At 37.7% G+C, this 22,844-nt stretch overlaps 1 protein-coding gene and 2 long non-coding RNA genes across 5 annotated transcripts; 1 reads left to right on the plus strand and 2 right to left on the minus strand.

The window, feature by feature from the left end:
- The first annotated feature begins 3,242 nt into the window (after positions 1–3,242).
- On the plus strand, positions 3,243–20,604 carry mtf1 (metal-regulatory transcription factor 1). 2 transcript variants are annotated; one of them, XM_083542450.1, is made up of 11 exons: positions 3,243–3,406; positions 4,690–5,185; positions 10,794–11,032; positions 11,884–12,015; positions 12,258–12,331; positions 12,545–12,678; positions 13,169–13,246; positions 14,032–14,134; positions 14,226–14,794; positions 16,592–16,649; positions 16,837–20,604. In XM_083542450.1, exons 2-11 carry the CDS (start codon positions 4,742–4,744, stop codon positions 17,244–17,246), a joined length of 2,241 nt encoding a protein of 746 aa, XP_083398576.1. In that variant the 5' UTR covers positions 3,243–3,406; positions 4,690–4,741; the 3' UTR covers positions 17,247–20,604. The 2 variants fall into 2 exon arrangements, with proteins under 2 accessions (XP_083398576.1, XP_083398577.1); XM_083542451.1 differs by lacking the exon at positions 3,243–3,406 and adding an exon at positions 3,432–4,174.
- Positions 5,834–6,394, minus strand: LOC310726714. Its single transcript, XR_014533821.1, has 2 exons — positions 6,187–6,394; positions 5,834–6,038 (listed from the first exon to the last, which is right to left on the minus strand). It is a non-coding gene; the product is annotated as an uncharacterized lncRNA (long non-coding RNA).
- On the minus strand, positions 19,001–21,598 carry LOC310726711. 2 transcript variants are annotated; one of them, XR_014533819.1, is made up of 4 exons: positions 21,584–21,598; positions 20,993–21,321; positions 20,812–20,916; positions 19,001–20,742 (listed from the first exon to the last, which is right to left on the minus strand). It is a non-coding gene; the product is annotated as an uncharacterized lncRNA (long non-coding RNA). The 2 variants fall into 2 exon arrangements; XR_014533820.1 differs by lacking the exon at positions 21,584–21,598 and having other exon boundaries at positions 20,993–21,030; positions 21,106–21,268.
- Between the last annotated feature and the right edge of the window lie 1,246 nt (positions 21,599–22,844).

The following is a 22,844-nucleotide window of genomic DNA, read 5'->3' on the forward strand; positions in this document are numbered from 1 at the left end:
ATGAATGATGATGGATAACTATATAGATACATAGATACTGACCACTGCAAACTGGGGAAACCCCACAAGAGCTGCAGTTTTGGAGACACTCTAACCAGTCGTCTATCCACCACAATTTGTTCCTTGTCAAACTCACTTATATCTTTATGCTTGTGCATTTTTCCTGCTTCTAACACAATCAACTTTGAGGACAAAATGTTCTCCAGTTGATTAATATATCCTACATACTAAAAGGCGACAGGAGTAGATCAAAAGTGACATCTGTGTGTGTGTGTGTGTGTGTGTGTGTGTGTGTGTGTGTGTGTGTGTGTGTGTGTGTGTGTGTGTGTGTGTGTGTGTGTGTGTGTGTGTGTGTGTGTGTGTGTGTGTGTGTGTGTGTGTGTGTGGATAGATGGATAGATGGATAGATGGATAGATGGATAGATGGATAGATAGATGGATAGATAGATGGATAGATAGATGGATAGATAGATGGATAGATAGATAGATAGATGGATGGATAATTTTTTTCTTTTATATATATATATATATATATATATATATATATATATATATATATATATATATATATATCACTGTTTATATATTATATATACATTTTTATATGTACTGTGTATATATAATATATACAGTACAGACCAAAGGTTTGGACACACCTTCTCATTCAAAGAGTTTTCTTTATTTTCATGACTATGAAAATTGTAGAGTCACACTGAAGGCATCAAGGGCTATTTGACCAAGAAGGAGAGTGATGGGGTGCTGCGCCAGATGACCTGGCCTCCACAGTCACCGGACCTGAACCCAATCGAGATGGTTTAGGGGTGAGCTGGACCGCAGAGTGAAGGCAAAAGGGCCAACAAGTGCCAAGCATCTCTCGGGGAACTCCTTCAAGACTGTTGGAAGACCATTTCAGGTGACTACCTCTTGAAGCTCATCAAGAGAATGCCAAGAGTGTGCAAAGCAGTAATCAAAGCAAAAGGTGGCTACTTTGAAGAACCTAGAATATGACATTTTTCAGTTGTTTCACACTTTTTTGGTATGTATATAATTCCATATATAATTCCACATGTTAATTCATAGTTTTGATGCCTTCAGTGTGAATCTACAATTTTCATAGTCATGAAAATAAAGAAAACTCTTTGAATGAGAAGGTGTGTCCAAACTTTTGGTCTGTACTGTGTATGTATGATGTATGTATGTGTGTGTGTGTGTGTGTGTGTATATATATATATATATATATATATATACAGTGAGGAAAATAAGTATTTGAACACCCTGCTATTTTGCAAGTTCTCCCACTTAAAAATCATGGAGGGGTCTGAAATTGTCATCGTAGGTGCATGTCCACTGTGAGAGACATAATCTAAAAAAAAAAATAAATAAATCCAGAAATCACAATATATGATTTTTAAACTATTTATTTGTATGATACAGCTGCAAATAAGTATTTGAACACCTGTCTATCAGCTAGAATTCTGACCCTCAAAGACCTGTTAGTCTGCCTTTAAAATGTCCACCTCCACTACATTTATTATCCTAAATTAGATGCACCTGTTTGAGGTCGTTAGCTGCATAAAGACACCTGTCCACCCCATACAATCAGTAAGAATCCAACTACTAACATGGCCAAGACCAAAGAGCTGTCCAAAGACACTAGAGACAAAATTGTACACCTCCACAAGGCTGGAAAGGGCTACGGGGAAATTGCCAAGCAGCTTGGTGAAAAAAGGTCCACTGTTGGAGCAATCATTAGAAAATGGAAGAAGCTAAACATGACTGTAAATCTCCCTCGGACTGGGGCTCCATGCAAGATCTCACCTCGTGGGGTTTTAATGATCCTAAGGAAGGTGAGAAATCAGCCCAGAACTACACGGGAGGAGCTGGTCAATGACCTGAAAAGAGCTGGGACCACCGTTTCCAAGGTTACTGTTGGTAATACACTAAGACGTCATGGTTTGAAATCATGCATGGCACAGAAGGTTCTCCTGCTTAAACCAGCACATGTCCAGGCATGTCTTAAGTTTGCCAATGACCATTTGGATGATCCAGAGGAGTCATGGGAGAAAGTCATGTGGTCAGATGAGACCAAAATAGAACTTTTGGGTAATAATTCCACTAAACGTGTTTGGAGGAAGAAGAATGATGAGTACCATCCCAAGAACACCATCCCTACTGTGAAGCATGGGGGTGGTAGCATCATGCTTTGGGGGTGTTTTTCTGCACATGGGACAGGGCGACTGCACTGTATTAAGGAGAGGATGACCGGGGCCATGTATTGCAAGATTTTGGGGAACAACCTCCTTCCCTCATTTAGAGCATTGAAGATGGGTCGAGGCTGGGTCTTCCAACATGACAATGACCCGAAGCACACAGCCAGGATAACCAAGGAGTGGCTCTGTAAGAAGCATATCACGGTTCGGGCGTGGCCTAGCCAGTCTCCAGACCTAAACCCAATAGAGAATCTTTGGAGGGAGCTCAAACTCCGTGTTTCTCAGCGACAGGCCAGAAACCTGACTGATCTAGAGAAGATCTGTGTGGAGGAGTGGGACAAAATCCCTGCTGCAGTGTGTGCAAACCTGGTGAAAAACTACAGGAAACGTTTGACCTCTGTAATTGCAAACAAAGGCTACTGTACCAAATATTAACATTGACTTTCTCAGGTGTTCAAATACTTATTTGCAGCTGTATCATACAAATAAATAGTTTAAAAATCATACATTGTGATTTCTGGATTTTTTTTTTTAGATTATGTCTCTCACAGTGGACATGCACCTACGATGACAATTTCAGACCCCTCCATGATTTCTAAGTGGGAGAACTTGCAAAATAGCAGGGTGTTCAAATACTTATTTTCCTCACTGTATGTGTATGTATATATATATATATATATATATATGTATAATGTTTCTTCTGCACAGAACATTTTGGGCAGGACTTTGGTAAAAAAATTACAAATCAAAACAAACCAGTGAGATATATATATATATATATATATATATATATATATATATATATATATATATATATATATATATATATATATATATATATATATATGTATATATCAATAATTTTTGCATATATCTATGATGGTTATATAAAATACGTTATTGTGTTTAGTTATTCCCGCCTGGTCCGTGGAAAAAAAAAAACATGTCTTGCGTAAAACTGGTCCGTGGCAGTGTGGATGTCCTGTGTGGGTTTTGAGACTGCGCTGAGGAAACTGAGCAGTGAACCGAACGCCCACATACACGCCCCCCCTCTCTCTCTCTCACACACACACACACTTCCCAAGATGCTTCAGGATGAGGAACTGGAATTTGACGTTCAATCATGGTGGGGAGGGGAAGCCAAGAAAGTGCCAGTGATCACAATTATACAAGCATCTGGCGTCTACTTATAACAAGTAAGCGTGTGTAGCTCTTCGTGCTGTGTGTGTGTTGTGTATGTAATGGCTGCAAGTGTGTGTTGTGTGTGCTGAGGGTCTGGTTCTCGTGGACTTTACCGTGTTGACCAGTCGCTAGCCGCTCACCCAGCTGCCTACATTCTAACTAGCGTTAGCCGCTTAGCTAGCCTTTAATAATAATTCATGTTAGGACTGCTCACATCTTTTTAGCTCGTTTTATTAGCTTGTTTGTTTGTTTCTTCCCCCAAATTGTAGCCAGGGTAATTTGGATGGGTAGCGGTCCTAATGCTCACACCCACTGTCAAAACAAGCTAGCTGGCTATCTCATTTTGAATGAGCCTAAGAGTTAGCAAACAGCTAGCTTGCTAATATTTCACCAGAAGTTTTCGCGTAATACGTAAAATATTTCATTTTGTCACTCGTATGCGTCGTGTCTAAATACTGTGTGTGTTATGATTTTTTTTTTATTATTTAATTGTACTATTATGTAACTAGACAACATTGCTATTCGGGATAGCTTAGCTACCAGGTTAGCTAGGGCTAAACCACTGGCTATAGTGCCGACCTAGAACGTAATTGGGTGACTGTAAAGTCCCAGTCAGTCCTGTTTTTTCATGATTGTGTAGCACTAAATATTAAGATTGAACATTTTTGAACAGACAACAGAAATGTTTCAGTGATTTAGCCTTTCATTGCAGCGTTGTGCTGGAGCTGTCACCGACCTGAGGATCTCAGAAAGTTCCAGAAACCACTGAACCTGTTAAAAAAGTGTGTGAAATTTCAGTTTCAAAAATATATTTGTACGGATTAAATACTAATCAACTATGAAATAAATTGTTATACAACCTAGAGCACTTCTTCATAGAGTAGAGCAGAATGTGGAAAATGACCTGAAGCATAAACATGCTTATTGTGTTGCTCTTTAGCTGTCTGTCTCCTGCAGGTGAAACATAAGGGGATGTCCAATGTCATGTCCATGTCCCTGGTTTCTTATTTCGCTGATACATTCACCCTGTTTGTTTCAGAGGAATTTGTGGCTGCTTAGTAACAACAGTGCGAATGTTATAATCTTTCTGGCTGATCAGATTTTATAAAATGCTGACAAGTGGCTAAGGTGTCTGTGTTTTCTGAAATAAGCCCAGTTGCAAATGAGTTGTAAATGAATCACGGATTTATTTACGAGCTTTTCCCATAAAGTATGTATTAAAGGGTGCAGATCTGTGTACCCTGAACCTGTTTCTTTTGATTCTTTATTCATCTGTGAACTTCTCTATGGTTCATAGGCAACATAAACACTTGGACGGGTGTGTAGGACAAAGCGGCCTTTTTGGGATCATGGGCGAGAATGGCCCTCAAACTGATACAGCTATGTTCTTTGAAGAGGAAGAGGAGGAATATGAGGAATGCAAAGTTGCCGGTTCGGATAAAGAGGACATGTTGATTTCCAAACCCTCGTCGTCGTCGGGACGGGTGTACGACCGCACCACAGTACTCATCGAACAGGACCCTATTCATCTGGACGAGGAAGGAGAAGAGGATGGTCACTGTGGGCCAGATGATGATGGCGTGGCATTTTTGGCTAACAGCGATGGAGACGAGGAAGGGACGCTTACCTTTATGGCGGACCCAGACAGCATGGCACATGGTTATGTCCACCACACCATCTCGCCTGATCAGATTCAGTTCATCATTAATCCTGGGTCCACCCCCATGCCCCGCAACATAGAAGGAGCTACTCTTACACTGCACTCCGAGTGCCCAGAGACCAAGCAGAGAGAGGTTTGAACCTTTTTTTATTATTATTTTGGAAATTATATTAGTGTGCTTTGTAGGGCAGCAGCTATAGATTATTTTAGTAGTCGCGTATTCTACCGATTATTCCATTAATAAGTAGTACTTTTTCTTTATTAAAAAGCAATAATAAATATACAAAAGAAGATCAGACGGGTCTCTTAAAATGACCACGTTATTTGTTTCATTTTTAGAAAAATAAGTTGCATATAAGAATATTTATGAAAAATAAACCTGTTCAGTGCAATTAATTGCCATATTACATAAAAAATGTAAATACAAAAACCATAAATAAAAAATAAAACAAAATTGTACATTACTTAAAAAAAAAAAAAAAAAAGGGGTAACTTTTTTTTTTTTTATAAAGATTTGAAATTATCCCAAACCTTTTGGAAACTTTGTCGTTTACTTTGGCCTGAATCTTCTCCTCGCCCCTCGCTGTTTTCTCCCCGTTCCTCCATTTTTTATTCTGCAGCGTCTTCTGTGTTACCTGTCCAGAGCGCTTCAGAGTTTAGCAGGAGGCACGTCAGTAATAATGGTCCATGGAAAAACACAGTGCTCCGTGTGTAGTTAAATGGACTAAACGAAGCATCGAGGTAAATAATTTGCCTCAATGCATTTTTGTTTTCGAATTACTCGAGTTACTCGAGGAATCATTTTAGCCCTAATGCATTGCATTCACATTAATCATCAGAAATTGTTGTATTATAGGCTGAGCATAGCTATGTGTTAAGCATGCCCATCTGCCTGGCCATTCCAGAAATGATTATCTTTAGCAGTACTAGTGTCAGTATCCTAAATCATGCCATATGATGTGAAAGTGAAAGACGAGTAAATCTCACTGCTTCATTTAGGAACTCTTACAACTACAAGTTTGAGAGGAACAAGCAAGTTTAGCTAGCTAACACAGATGTTTATTCTGCTTCATATTGCCACCCCAGTATTCACTGCCTCTAACATAGCCATCCCAGTTCTAAGGGTCTGACTACACCCTTGATTATATCAATGGCAAAAGCACCCTAGAAAATTTGCTCTTGGGTCTTCAGAGACATCTGAGGGACAGATTTCTGTGCTGGGAGCCATAACAGCATCATAACAGGAAGTACATGGCAAAGGGAATATAAGATTATTCACATATGTATCTACAGCTTTAATAGCCATTCTAAAACATGGTTAGGAAACTAACCCTGAATGCAATCTACACATAATGTAGACTGGTGAGAATTCTTTGCTAAACAAATCAAGCTTAAGGCAGTGCCCTGAGTTGTCCCGGGTTTTGCAACATAGAGTCAACTGTTAAATGTTATTGATTACCCTGTTATTATTAATTGGCCTGTTTGGTAACATGTGCAGAGAAAGTTAAGAATGAGGGATTCGTTCACACATGGTCTCACTTCCCTGTGGCTGCATGTGACAGATTGTTTTCCTAACATCTCTTGCTCCCACAGCTGGTGCCTCCATATAAACCTTCTTGTCTCTCAGAGTCAGCTAAAATCTATTCGAGCGAGATTGCAGCACTGTACAAAGCAATTAATTCAAAAGCAACCAGCAGCCAAAAACTGGACAAAGCCATAATATAAAGCACGTATAAAGGTTAATTGCAGTGATTTTTAACAAATACCTAAAATGGCCCAGAGGTGCAAGTTCATAACGTTAAACATATATTCTTATTTCGAGACATTTTTCTAGTTTTTGTCCTTTAAAAAAAATACCGGATAAAAAGTTCTACATACGGTTGAACTTTTCTGAAGTAAAACTGTTTATTTAAATAGAAAACTGGCAACCATATACTCTACTCGCACCATGTCTTAAATAGTCATTTCACATATATACATTATCTATTTTATATACAGTTGCCAAGTTGGATAAAAGTTTACAGTTTACATTACACTAAAAAGTGATTTGAAGAAAAACTAATTATCTGGATCAGATTGTATAAAGGTGTAGTTGCATTTTCAGGTAGGCCATATTTTAGTTTAATTAATAATATTGTTTACGAAAATGTTGATGGTAGTGTGTGATTTGGATTTTTTTTTTTTTTCTTTTTTTTTTACATTTATATTTACATCCTCTTACCGAAAGCATTTTACAATATTTCTTTTATACAACTAAGTAGTTGAGAGTTAATGGTTTTTCTCAAACTTGATGGTGCTCAGATTTAAACTCGCAACCTTTTAATCAAAAATCCAATGTCTTGAACACTAAGCTACCACTGTCGTAGAGTTACCTAGAACCTTTATTTTAGAGAACTTTAACAACTTATCTTGTTGTTAGGCTTGTGGCATATGCAGAATTTTTTTTTTTTTATCTGTAGCTGTTGAAGATGTTGATTATACCGACCATGTTTGAGTATTTTTAGCATTATCTGATTCTGTGTTGATGTTGTCAGCACCTACCTTTATTTGCATCATAGGGACATGCAAATTGTCTGTTGCATTGTGCTCCTAACCCATGGCACATTTTGTGTTACAAACAGACCGCTCTGCTCAGTCTGCTAATGCGTAGGCCGAGAGGAGCTGCACCTTACCACCCATTTAGAAATCATACAAAGCCTGATCCAGACAAAATCAGAGGCTGTGTGCTGAAGCTTTCGATTTGGTATCAGGATCTGATTTCTTAAGCAGAAATGTTGTTACAGTGTAGAAGGTTTTTTTTACACAGTTGTGAATGAAAACTCTAGATAGATTAACCAGTGATCAATGATGAAAAGTAGTTCACGTTAATCCCATTACAGTTTGTGATTAGTGCAAATAGCAGGCTGTGAATATGGAGGGAAATTTGCATGTAGTCATAGTTATAAACATTTAGCAGTTTTAATTTTGATTTGCCTAGCATGCTCACCTTGTTCTTTAAGCTCTTAACTGTTTTTTATGGTTTGTTTTTGTTTTTTTAATTATGCATTCTTATTTGTAGAAATTGCGAGTTTATATAAAACAACTGCAACATGCAAAATTATGGGAATTGGATTTCTGATTGTCTCTTTTTCTGGAATCATAAATCCCTCTGCCAGTACACACAAACGTGACTCATGTGAAGTTTACGTTTCCATTGCAGGTAAATAAATTCCAGAAATACAACCCAGCTGTTGCTTGATTAAGAGCTACACTTTACATGCAAATAGCATGCATATGAATTATTGGAACTCCATGTTGACAGGACAGAACATACGCTAATGTGGCCATGCCACAAAGTCATTTCGATTGAAAGCGCTGGCACATGTAAACACTATCAGATTAAATAACTACTACTTCTTCTTCTTTTAGCTGCTCCCATTAGTGGTCGCCACAGCGGATTATCCATCTCCATACTACTCTGTCCTCTACATCTGCCGCTTATAAACCAACTACCTGCATGTCTTTCCTCACTACATCCATAAACCTCCTCCTTGGCCTTCCTCTTTTCCTGCCACACTGCCTGCATTCTTTTCTTCAATTCTCTAACACACACTATTACTTTGCACTGTTGACCCCAGTACTCTGTCTTACTTCTACTGACTTTCATTCCCTTTCACTCCAGCGCGTACCTCCACCTCACAATATCACAATATCATCCGCAAACATCATAGTCCATGGAGACTCCTGTATGACCTCGTCGGTCAACCAGTCCATCACCACGGCAAACAGGAAAGGGCTCAGAGCCGATCCTTGATGCAGTTCCACCTCCACCTTGAACCAGCATGTCGTTCCTACAGCACACTTCACTGCTGTCACACTGTCCTCATACATGTCCTGCACCACCACACCTGACTTCCACATACAATACCACAACTCCTCTCTCGGCACCCTGTCGTTCGCTTTCTTTAAATCCACAAACACAGAATGCAACTCCTTCTGACCTTCTCTATACTTCTCAATCAACATTCTCTAAAACATCTCCATGCTTCTACTGGTGTGTCAGCTGGTCCGATTAAATAACGTCTTGTGTAAACAGTCCACTGAAATTTTCAATCGGAATGACAAAAAAGTGTACATGTAAACGTGGTTAGTGTAACTTGGCATTATTTTAAGTGAGTAAGGAGGTTTTTTTCCCCCGCTCGAGCATTTACTTTGTTTCAGCACTGTATGCTGAGCATTGCTGGACACTCGGTATGGCAGTTAAGAAGGGAAGTTGGTAACCATATACTTGGTGTGCATTCTGTTCTCTTATACTTACTAGATTTAATTCCCAGCCTAATTTTACCTCATTTAGCCCATCAGATCAGTAGTTTAGTTCTTTAATACACTGAAAGAATCAACAGTGTAAATCCTGAGCTTATAATGAGTGCTAGGGGTGTTTGACATTTTCACAATGTGATAACATCAGTCAGAAATATTAAGCAACCATTTAAAAACACTCTTAATTTAACATATCAGCATTCTGTTTAAACAATAGGCTTGTCTGCTTTATTCAATAATTTTTTGTAGCTATTAAGAAACAAAATCTTACTGCCTTTGCCTAGTAATCATTTTATACGCAAATGACGATATGAAGTTTGAGTGAAGTCGCTGCCATTTTGCTACATAGGCAATATATAATATGAACACAGGCAAAAAGGACGCCAGGCAGGATGTGTTGGTTGAATGTGTGTGAGCGTAATTATTTTTAGATCTGGTGACACAATGCAAATAACAATTAACGTTTGTTTTTTAATTTTGTTGTTGTTGTTGTTTTTTTATTATTTCTTTCAAATGTTACGTGTGCTCAGATATCCACGTTAGTAGTCGTGGTAACAGTGGATGCCTCCACTATCACCATAACCACCAGTGCACACTTATTACTGTAGAATTCTTTCCAACATGGAGATTCTGCTGTGGCTAGAGCCTTAAGAAATGTTTATTTTATTTCAGTGAAATGTTTAGTGGAAACAGTCATAGTGAGTCATTGGAGTAGTGTTACACTATACATACTTACCTATTATATATTATATTTTTTATATATAACATTTACCACATTTGCAAACTGTGTTTATCCATTGAGCGACAAAATGGAGGAAGTGTTATATAGTTTATTTATATAGTATAAGTTTACGTATTTAGCTGGATTTTACATTGACATGATATATTAACTTTTAGTAGGTGACTTAATATCTTTGAATCCCAAAAAATAAAAAATGTCTAACAGTGTGTTTACGTTTTGTGTTTTTTAATATATTAATATATGAACATTTGAGTCGCATTGGAACATTGACATTTTCTCACAGCCCTATTGTGGATCATGACATCTAACCAATGTAGTGTAATCATTTGTTTGCATTAAACAAAGAGAATGACTAAAGTGGTTTGATTAGGCCGTGTTGCTGCTGTTACTTCAAGCACTTGGCACGCTTTCATCTGATTTATGGCAGTAGGCGAGTTCTTTCCAGTGAACGAAAGGAAGTTTCAGGGAGTTCCATAAAGAGGAAATTTTATTTATATTAAGATAAATATTTAGTCACCGAGACGTTAAAATTAGTTTACTTGTTATAGTTTTTGTCTAATAAATATTTTATTTACTTATTTTATCGGATGAACTTTATTGAAAACATGATTACAGCGAGTGCTGTTCTCATCCACTTCTTTTGAAAGCATGAACTGCCAGTGCTTTATCACTCACAGTTTTCATCCCGGTGTCTGTGCAGGTAAAGAGGTACCAGTGCACTTTTGAGGGCTGCACTCGCACATACAGCACGGCAGGAAACCTGCGCACACACCAGAAAACGCACCGTGGTGAATACACCTTTGTTTGCAACCAGCAGGGTTGTGGCAAAGCCTTCCTGACCTCCTACAGCCTAAAGATCCATGTTCGAGTGCATACAAAAGAAAAACCATTTGAGTGTGATGTACAAGGTTGTGAAAAAGCCTTCAACACACTGTACAGGTGAGGATAATTTTAGGAGAAAGATCCTGGTCTTTTGAGTTAAATGCACTACTTGACATACAGCTACAGAGAAGTGTGATTTAAACAGTGCTTTTAATTCTATTTAATTAAACGACTTGATTATACATATAAAAAATTGCTCACATTTTCTCGGAGCTCAGTCCTTTTTCATAAGTGCGTTCCATATTAAATCAAAAGACATACGTGAATAATGATCTGAGATCCATAAAGAAATTACCTATAATCACATTTGGCACCCTGAATCAAATTCAGATCTTATTGCCCTTTGTAATTGTTTTGCCCTAAGTATTGTTGCTTGTGTCCTTGCCCTATTCTGTAGATAGGACGTTTGCTGTAGGACAGCTGCAAGTCATAACTCTCTTGTAGTACACTTAGACATGAGAGGTGTCATGACTCTGGTGGCCTCATAGTGTCAGAGAGAATACTTATGTAACACCAAGACCAAGGTTGGATGTAGACAGCTGTAGCTAAAGAAGTGTTAAGCTGTATTCACACCAGCAAGTTACAGGAATTGGGCCAGTTACGGTTATAGTGACTAGCCCACTGTGTAAAAATGACACGGCTCATCAGAAAAAGCCTAGACAATTTTGATTTTGTTTTTATATTTATATACCCAGAAGTAGTTCTGCAAACTCGTCGACTAATGTTATTCCTGCATTATACTTTGTGAAGGCCTCTTCATTTGGTTCCTTTTTTTTTTTTTTTTGTATAAAAAGGAGTCCAATTTCTTTAATCGAGTATTTAATATCTGAACTGTTTTCGCGTTATTTGAAACTTTGTCTAATATTTACGTTTCATTTTGGTGAACATCTTATGTCTCCTCTTGTCAGGCTGAAAGCACATCAGCGTCTACACACAGGAAAAACATTTAACTGTGAATCAGAAGGATGCACAAAGTACTTTACCACTCTCAGTGACCTGAGGAAGCACATTCGTACTCACACAGGAGAGAAGCCGTTTCGGTGGGTGACTCCTGCCTCCTTGTTTCTCTTTTGCAAATAAAGGTCTATCAGATTTCTCTGCAAAATCCTTTCAGATTAAATGTCTGTGTGAATTGCTTTCTAAGAAAATCAGTATTTGAATTCTCAATTTAATGATAATGTTGCTTAAAAAGAATGTGGAAATAAACATTGTTCATGCAACTATGCATCATTTAGACAAGAGATTTGCATGTTTATATTTAGTCATTTTGGTGTTACTATAGGTGTGACCATGATGGCTGTGGTAAAGCTTTCGCTGCTAGTCACCACCTGAAAACACACGTGCGGACACACACTGGTAAGATACACTGTTTCTTTATTTGACTATGAATAAGGGAACTGGGCTGCCACTCATCAAACCACTCACTATGTTATTTTTTTGTGGTCCTTTGGCCAGTCGGTCACAGTCATAATATAAGGATACATATTCTTATAACACTAATTTATCATAAAATGCACATGTTGTGTAGTTAATACTTTGTATTAATCTCTGTCCCTTATTCCCAATCAGGTGAAAAGCCTTTTTTCTGCCCTAGTGATGGCTGTGAGAAGACTTTTAGTTCACAGTACAGCCTAAAGAGTCACATTCGGGGCCATGATAAGGGCACTTCATACCCAATTAGCTTCAGCCATCCTCTGTCAGAGGTGGGTCACTTTATTATGTTGCACAGTCAGCAAATTTCCAGTTTCCTTCTTAACCAAACTATCTTGATTAGTATTGATGTTTTAGTAACTAGAAGGCACACTGGACAAAATGATGTTTATCAGATTATCATCTGATTTATCAGATTATTCATATCGCACGCTGTGTTGCCCGAATGCATGCGCTAAAAATACTTATGTTGCAGAAATGCAGAATTGGATATCAGTTGTATATCTCTTTATTCACTAACAATTGATCCTTAGGCCATTGCTGGACAAAAAGAGAATAAAAGTCAGAAACATTTGTATAAGTGTTTTGGGTTGTTATAAATAATAATAATAATCTCACCAAGGTGCAGGAGGTTTCTTTATTGATAAAAATACAAAAATAAAAAGTACAAATTTAGTCAGAAATCTATTTTATAATAGGAATTCTGTTGATAGGGTCAGTGTTTATCACTGTTTAATAAGCTTAATGAACACTCTTTTACAGGATGCAAATCATTCTCTGTGCCTCAGTGATTTGAGCCTCATTTCCACAGATTCTGAGCTTCGAGAACATATCAACAATGTGAGTTCTGTTCAGTTCTATAAAAGTAAATCTTTTATTTTCTTCTATTAATGACAATTAACGCAGTCGTAAATTATACTTCAAGAATGATAGCAAGTGGAATTATCTCTGAATATTAGTCATTTTAGACACTTTCTTATTATAAGTAAAAAATTAAAATCAAGTATAACATTATACAGCTTGTCTGTACTCTTTATTTGATGCATTTCTTATTCTTTCTGCATATAAATGCTTAGAATTTTAAGAATATCTCAAAATTGACAAGTGCTTTCTATGACCTTTATGTTACATAAAACTAAAAGGGTGAGGAAAAAAGAATAAAAACAGACTAGAGGAATAAAATAGAATCTGCATATAATAGCTCAGAATTAAATTAATTAAATAGAATATCTGCCAGTGGAACAGTATGTTAAAGCTCGAATATCCAGCCTGCATGCAGTGATTCCAGCATAGGTTTTGGATCCACTGTTACCTTGACCAGCAAAAAGTAGTTAGTAAAAACTTCACTTTACAGTTTTTGTCCACTGGTTGCCACTGCAATCAGTATGAATTTACAAATACAGGAAATCTGTGTTTCTGAGCATCTTAATCATTTTTTAAAATCTTGTGTGTGCGTGCGTGTGTATGTCAGTATTTATCATGTTCTATAAAGAATATTTGTAAAATGTATTACACTTAATAATCAATATCTAAAAGCTGAATCTGTAATAATGTCCTATTATATCTAACTTTGTATTTTAGTGTTTTGTGGTTGTCACTCACTCCACTCTATGTACATGTTACAGTCTCAAAACTTGGATCTGAATAATATCACTCCTGTGAAGATATTTGAGTTGATGTTACAGAGCCCTGATAACAATGTTAGTCAAGATGACCCACATCTGACTGGCAAGTACTTCTCAAAATGAATTAGACTGTATATTATACATGGGTATTAAGCATTGCAACACAGTCTTACTTCATGTTTCTGCTCTTTTAGACAACCTAGTGGAGGCTTTTGGCTTGGAGACTCCACCACGGGCAGCAGGGACTGATTCATCCACTCTCCTCCCCTTCTCTCAGATGCCTTCATCCTCCTCCTCTTCTAGCTCTCTTAACACCCCTGTCCTAGAGAACTCCACACAGCCTGGATCTTCCTGCTGCCAGGCATCATCCACCAATAGCTCCACACACACCTCTCCACAGTGTGCCACTTTCCCTTCTTTCCTTCATACCTCACTACAAACACCAGAAGTGCCCACCCTAGCTGCGCCTGCTGCCACCCAACACTACACACCAGTGGTGCCTACAGCACCTGCCAGCCCCCTACCAGTCTCTGTCCCTACAGTGGCCAACGTCTCAAGTCCTGCATCAGCTATAAGCACAGGAACAGCTGCAGTAGTAACGCACACAGTGCCTTTAGCAGGCAGTGCCGGTATGGCGCACACACCCACCATCACCATTGCTCCCACGCAGAGCCTCTTGCAGCCCAGCCTTGTCATGTCTGACCAGAATCTGCAGTGGATACTCAGCAGTGCTGCCAATGCACAACACAATCCTGAACAGCAGGTGAGAATCAAATCAAATCTGTGAATAATTATATTTTCCTGTACTAAAAGAAGGGAACATACAGTGTGGAAAATAAGTATTTGAACACCCTGCTATTTTGTAAGTTTTCCCACTTAGAAATCATGGAGGGGTCTGAAATTGTCATCGTAGGTGCATGTCCACTGTGAGAGACATAATCTAAAAAAAAAAAATCCAGAAATCACAATATATAATTTTTAAACTATTTATTTGTATGATACAGCTGCAAATGAGTATTTGAACACCTGTCTATCAGCTAGAATTCTGACCCTCAAAGATTTATTATCCTAAATTAGATGCACCTGTTTGAGGTCGTTAGCTGCATAAAGACACCTGTCCACCCCATACAATTAGTAAGAATCCAACTACTAACCTGGCCAAGACCAAAGAGCTGTCCAAAGACACTAGAGACAAAATTGTACACCTCCACAAGGCTGGAAAGGGCTACGGGGAAATTGCCAAGCAGCTTGGTGAAAAAAGGTCCACTGTTGGAGCAATCATTAGAAAATGGAAGAAGCTAAACATGACTGTCAATCTCCCTCGGACTGGTGCTCCATGCAAGATCTCACCTCGTGGGGTCTCAATGATCCTAAGGAAGGTGAGAAATCAGCCCAGAACTACACGGGAGGAGCTGGTCAATGACCTGGAAAGAGCTGGGACCACCGTTTCCAAGGTTACTGTTGGTAATACACTAAGACGTCATGATTTGAAATCATGCATGGCACGGAAGGTTCCCCTGCTTAAACCAGCACATGTACAGGCACGTCTTAAGTTTGCCAAGTTGGCCATGTATTGCGAGATTTTGGGGAACAACCTCCTTCCCTCAGTTAGAGCATTGAAGATGGGTCAAGGCTGGGTCTTCCAACATGACAATGACCCGAAGCACACAGCCAGGATAACCAAGGAGTGGCTCTGTAAGAAGCATATCAAAGTTCTGGCGTGGCCTAGCCAGTCTCCAGACCTAAACCCAATAGAGAATCTTTGGAGGGAGCTCAAACTCCGTGTTTCTCAGCGACAGGCCAGAAACCTGACTGATCTAGAGAAGATCTGTGTGGAGGAGTGGGCCAAAATCCCTCCTGCAGTGTGTGCAAACCTGGTGAAAAACTACAGGAAACGTTTGACCTCTGTAATTGCAAACAAAGGCTACTGTACCAAATATTAACATTGACTTTCTCAGGTGTTCAAATACTTATTTGCAGCTGTATCATACAAATAAATAGTTAAAAAATCATACATTGTGATTTCTGGATTTTTTTTTTTTTTTTAGATTATGTGTCTCACAGTGGACATGCACCTACGATGATTATTTCAGACCCCTCCATGATTTCAAAGTGGGAGAACTTGCAAAATGTGTGCAGGGTGTTCAAATACTTATTTCCTCACTGTATTTACATGGAACACACTTAATTTGGAATCACTGTGTGTTTAAAATACATGACTGTGTGACAGTTCAGACCTTTGAGTCACAACCTGAAAATAAGGATTTTAAAATGGGAAGGACATATCCAATTATATATCCAATGTCCTACGCTGGAACAATAGAAAAAAAAAAACATAATCAGATTACTTAGACTTTCCAAGCTTTTGTGGTTTCCTTGCGCATACAACCAATGTGTGCACTGATGCAGTTTAGGTAACAGGTGTCACATATTTTAAAGCCCTGTAGGTGTACAAGGGAGAAAAGTGCCCCAGGCCAAAATAATAAAATGTACAAAAAATAATCAACTGCTTTTCTATTATTTCCTGTTTAAAGGATTTTCTTTGCCTTCTGTTATTCAGGGTCCAAAAGTGGAAAAGGTCTTCTTCACAACAGCCATACCTGTAGGAGGACATTCAGGTATGATTCATTGTGCATCCAATGTTGATATTTTACTTGTTCATGGCAGTGTTATCCAAAACACACTTTATTTTTTGTGGTTTTTTTTGTATTTATTTATTTTTTATAAGGTTGAAAATGCATTCTTGCAGAAGAGCAGTAGGCTCCTTGTGTGTATTTGATGAGTCAGTTGTTTGTTCTGCCTCAGGGAACCCTGTGCAGCAGATTGGCCTTAGTCTCCCTGTCATCATCATTAAGCAGGAGGAGGCATGCCAGTGTCAATGTGCCTGCAGGGATTCAGCTAAAGAAAGGAGCTCCAGTCAGAGTGCTGCCTCTTCACAGCAGGAGCCTAAAGACATTTCTCCACCACCTCCAGCTCCTTTAGCCACAGACACTGTTCCAGAGTGCTGTTCCCCCAAGGTGAGCAGTCCTCTTTCCTCTGGCTCCATTCAGACTTTCCATAGCGAGGCACTGGTTTCCAGCACGCCCTCAGATGGCTTGACCAACGTGGATGTAGTGGACCTACTCAGCCCTGAAACCACCGCCAACATTGAGGCACTGTTGATGGTCGCTGATGAGTTCTCCCTGGGTGACAGCAACAGCAACACCACCACCTAGGGGAAGTTGAGGGTCAAACCCCCTCGAGTCATTTCTTTGCATTTCATTTCTTTTAATGGGCACCATTATTTCTAATGTTATGCAGTTTCATTCTGAATCATAAGGGTATTTTGTGTAAACCATGGCTCATGTGTTTGAGTTCCCAATGTAAGAAGGCTATTGTCAGCTTTAGTCTTTCCTATTCTATAAAACATGATCTTCCAGACATGGGCTGCTTAATACATGTGAATCTTTAGCTAGGATTTTACTCACAGTGCCCTCTGATTCATTCAGATCTGTGCTATTTGTGCACTTTCAGACTGTAGAAATGTTCCCACTGATATGAGGTTTGTAAGTAGCCATTTGTTTGAAGTTGCTTCACCTTTTTTGCACTGCATTATAATAATAGTCCTTCCGGAAGTTCTCTTGATGTTCTATAGTCTGTTCAGACTACCCTAACTCCTGTAGCATATCTGAGAAATGGATGACAAAAAACAAAATCATTTGGGGGCTGGGATAAAAGGCAATGAACCATAATCTCACTGTCTACTAACACAGATTTTACAAAATTCAAGCAATATTAGAAATATTAATAATTCAGATGGCAATGTATTGTTTGTATGAATTGAGTTACTTAGTCTAGTTTGGAGTAGAATAGGAAATTCTATTAGGTATAGGGCAGGTGGGGGATAAGAACTTAATGCACTGAGAACTACGTATCCATCAAGACAAAGTTTGGCCAGTCACTGAAATTAACAACATGAATTGTTCTCATGTGATTCATCAGAATCTACTGCATGTTTGGCATATTGGAGAACCTGACCGTATAATAAAGCCCTTTCAGATTGTGGTCATCCAAATCCAGAACATGCCGTGTGATACGAAAAGTATTTTACATGTAAATTATTAAGGAAGACTATAGTAGCCCAAGAAATGTGATTCTAATATTATCTTGAAGCAGTTTCTGTCAACAGAAATTATTTCTTATAAGTGTAAATGATGATTATTTGTGGTTGGCTGCCTGTAACATTTATTTAATTTTTAGATGTTAATTTATTAAAATAATTTCTATCATTAGGTAAATGCAGTACATATTTTCGATTAAAAAAAAAAGGCCTACTTTTTTTTTTTTTTTTTACTTGGTGGACCAAGTTATCTTCTCCTTCTTTATTTTTTGTGGAGTCAGCCACTAAAGGTAAAGAATTTTTTTTTCTTCTTTTTGCCTTAGGGTTGCAGGTCAGGGTAAGGGTAATGCAGCTGGAGTTGCTCAGCCTTGTTGCTGCTTTGTTGTTACTGAACCTCTGGCCTTCCTTCCTTTATTTAGACCCATTTAAGTCTCACTGTTGTGGCCTGCTCAGGGATGTATAAAAAAAATCAAAGCAGAGGTAAACAGTGTGTATCTGAAAGTACATACAAATGGCAGCAGAACTGTAAAAACTCGAGCTGGTGTGTAATGCATGCTTGTTGTGCATTACCAAGTCAAGGTTGAGATAATCAAGAGAATGTCTAGTTAACTTCCCTGCACCAGTAAGCCAGTTTTTACACCACTGCTGTAGAGGTTTTAATGAGTTTATTATAATGTAAATGTTATGTATTTGAAATTACAAATGTTTAAGCCCTTAGATTGTATTTGTATTTTTGTATAGAACTATGTGGGATATCACACTTTGGGTTTGACATGGAGGACATGACACTGCACTGCCCATTTCCTTTGCAACTCACCCACCACCAATTCACAATGTAGTAGATTTTGGAATGTAATGTTATTTTTGTTGTTGTTGTTTTCTTTTCTTTTTTTAAGGCAGGAAGGGGCACCTGGTTTAGTACAGGAAATACACAAACATGTGCACTGTGGCATGGAATGGCTTCTGTATTTCTATTTCCCATGTTCAGGAAACTGCCTTACAGTTTTGATACTGAGTAGCTTTTGAGCTACTAAATCATTAAATGTGAAATACTTGCTTCCCACGAAACTTAAGTCCTCGCAAATTGTGACAAAATATTTTTCTTTACATGACATTGAGGAGAAGACATTTGGCTAGATGCCAGTTGATTTGATTTATATAAGGACATTTTGTCGGGCTGTTATTTAGTCGCAATTTATATATTGTCAGCTTGAGATGGTCGAGATGGTTCCTTTTTATAAATTTATTAAGAGTACAGCAATTGATGCAAATTAAAATCTTTGCATGTCAGTGTGCTGGTCTATTAAACAGTCTTTAGTGTATTGTATTTGGAACAATCAAAATGATCAGTATAATAAAAGGCTACTTTTGCCACTATTTACTGGCAAAAAAAAAAAAAAAAGGGTCCAATAACAAACAGATGAAATCATTAGTTTTTGTGTTGTAAATATTATAATTTTGTTTACATTGACGTCAAGCCAGATTGAGCACTTATTTTGGCCAAACCATTGTAGAATCTATGCAAAAAAAAAAAATGTTTGTGTATTTTATGAACCCAGATCCCTCAACAGAGCCTCAGCTCCCTTTGTAAATACTGAGTGAAATAAGACCTTGCTTCAGTATTTAGTTTTTATGCAAGTTACCACTAGCGCAAATCAACTCTGTCAAATTGCAATTTAACATGTAAATAGACTACACAAGCCTTGCTACTGGGAGCTGTTATATCTGGTCTCTAAAGGAGACGATATGGTAGTCAGCAGCTATATTCAGTTAAAATCTTTTGTTATTTAATATAAATGTGTATGGGCATTGTAATCTTTTAATAGTTGTCCTTCCACTAAAAGTTAAGTGCCCAAACATTAATGCATGTTATCAAAGGGGAAATGTCAATTTCCAGAGTAATACAATTCTGTTGTAAGAATTGTAATGGTCTAGATTTCCTCCTTTTTTTTCCTACATTTTGTTTAGTGTTTGAACAGGTTTCTTCCTCCACACTGGAATCCAGTGAGTCAACAAATCTTGCTCACTATACTCCATTTATACTAAATTATTTAACTGTGAAATCAGTTAAACACAGGAGGTCAGTTATAATAAACTGCCAAGTTCATCTTTCATTTCACACAGTAGTTAATTCGGACTGCTGTTTATTTTTGCAGACACATTTTCTCCCCGAATCTCAGTTTGCTCCGATTGAGAGATTTGTTTTCCAGTCTAAAGCAGAACATTGTAGCATGCAGTGGTTTGTAAATAAGAAAAATCTGACCAAAATTGCAAGGGTGACAAAGTTGGGGAGACAAATGCTTCCAAACACACTGCTTTTGATACCCAAAGTGTGAGGACATACTATAAAAGGATCTGTATTTTTAAGGAATGTATAATGTGAAAAATGCTCTCATATGCGTGTTTTGTATAAAGTATTATGGCAAAAGTACTAACTTTTTGAACTAAATTAAGCAATATATCAGTGAAATCTTCACAGGCTCGTGTCTTATTTTTTTATTTTTTTTATTTATATACATACACAAGTCTCAGGTTAAAAAAAAAAAAGATTATTCTGTAGAATCAGCTTGATTGGTTTGTTTCTGGAAAAATGCATCACACAGTCCTTTTTCCTGCAAATAAAAACAATACTCAGGCTGGACAATCACATTGTATACTTTATAGATTCGGGAATAATTTACCTTAACAATTCTCTGAACTGCTAACAGATCTTGAAGTACCATGTCACACAAAGCCATCTTCTCCTCTATGGACGTCATTATCTCACTTAGAGCTTCAGCATTGTCCTGAAATTGAAGCATAGATTTAATTGGATTAAGACAAGTCCAGAGGAAAAGGTCTGAGCTCTTGATAGGAACTCACCTGCACTTCAGGAGAGTGCGTCAGGTCCCGGGATTCATCTGTAATAATTCGTTAGCAGTCGATACATATACATTTTGTAAATGCTTTTCTTTAAGTAACACGTCGTTTCTCACCTGCATCAGACTCCATCAGTACTTCTGAGTGATCTGTTACTCTTGACTTACTTTCATTTGGCTTCTCTAAGTAGTTTAGTTGATCGGCTACAGGTGTGCGTCCGTCTGTCTCTCACTGATTGCTTTTTCCCCGTAGTTCCTGAAACCTGAACTTGTTTACCAGCAGCCTGAGCAGGACTTCTGATCTCTTTAAAGGTTTCATGTTATTCCCCTGGTCTAAAAAGAGAAAATGTATAATAAATACCAATATTAACGATTTATTAAAGAAATACATACAGATATATGGTGGTGGACAGAATCGAACAATTTTTCAAGAATCTATACTTAATCAGAATATTTTCATCTTGAGCAAACTTTACAAATATTTTTAATTTTTTTATATATATATATATATATATATATATATATATATATATATATATATATATATATATATATATATTTTTTTTTTTTTTTTTTTTTTTTTTTAATTGCGCACCTGCCAGACTACAGCCAGAACTCCACAGATCTCGCGAGAGTTTCCGCAAAGTGACAGGTCCAAACGAAGCAGCAGTGAAACACCGAGTAGCGTCATTTATTAAAACTCTTCGATCAGTAAGCAAAAGTAAAAACGCTGTACCGTATTTTTAGGCCTGGTTGCCTACTACCTTTTTGTTATTATTTCTGATTCTCCCGTTAGGGGTCGCCACAGTGAATCATGTCTCCATATCACTCTGTTCTCTACATCTGCATTTCCAAAAGCAACCAACTGCATGTCTTCCCACATCCATAAAGCAAAGCTTCTCCTTGGCCTTCCTCTTTCCCTCGCATGCATCCATCCATCCATCCATCCATCCATCCATCGATAGATGGATGGATGGATGGATGGATGGATGGATGGATGGATGGATGCATGCGAGGGAAAGAGGAAGGCCAAGGAGAACAATTTTTCAAGAATCTATACTTTATCAGAATATTTTCATCTTGAGGAAACTTTACTAATGTTTTTTTTTATTGAGATAGATAGATAGATAGATAGATAGATAGATAGATAGATAGATAGATAGATAGATAGATAGATAGATAGATAGATAGATAGATAGAATCAAACAATTTTTCAAGAATCTATACTTTATCAGAATATTTTCATCTTGAGGAAACTTTACTAATGTTTTGTTACTTTACTAATGTTTTTGAAACTTTAAATCTTTTTATTATTATTATTATTATTATTATTATTATTATTGCGCACCTGTCAGACTACAGACAGAACGAGAGAGAGAGAGAGAGAGAGAGAGAGATGTGTTCTTCCAGTGCACATTCCAGCTCCGCTTCCTGTCTTTGTGTTAAACATGCAATATTTCTCTAGCAAAAATAAATAAATAAATAAAAAGTTTAGATTAGGTAATGCTATTTAATGTTATATAATCAGCAGTCGGCTCTCGCACACCCCCAAGCGGCAGAAGGGATGGCTGCTTCTCATGCTAGTTTTTTTTTTATTAGTTTTATCGACAGCAACAAACCTAAATATTTTTACACACATATGTAAAATGTAAAATACGTTATCGAGTATGGCAGGCGTTAACATGCAAATAAGAATCTATAAACAGTATATTGGTGATATTCACACAAACACACGCGTTTATACCCCGGAGCTCCGGTCAGTGTGAATAGGAATTCTCAATCCGAAATAAATTACAGCCGAACTCTGCAAATCCGCCATTTGGACAACAAAAACGTTCAAAATAAAGAAGAAATTG

Source organism: Silurus aristotelis, assembly GCF_946808225.1.
Source record: "Silurus aristotelis genome assembly, chromosome: 1".
Classification (NCBI taxonomy): Eukaryota; Metazoa; Chordata; class Actinopteri; order Siluriformes; family Siluridae; genus Silurus; species Silurus aristotelis.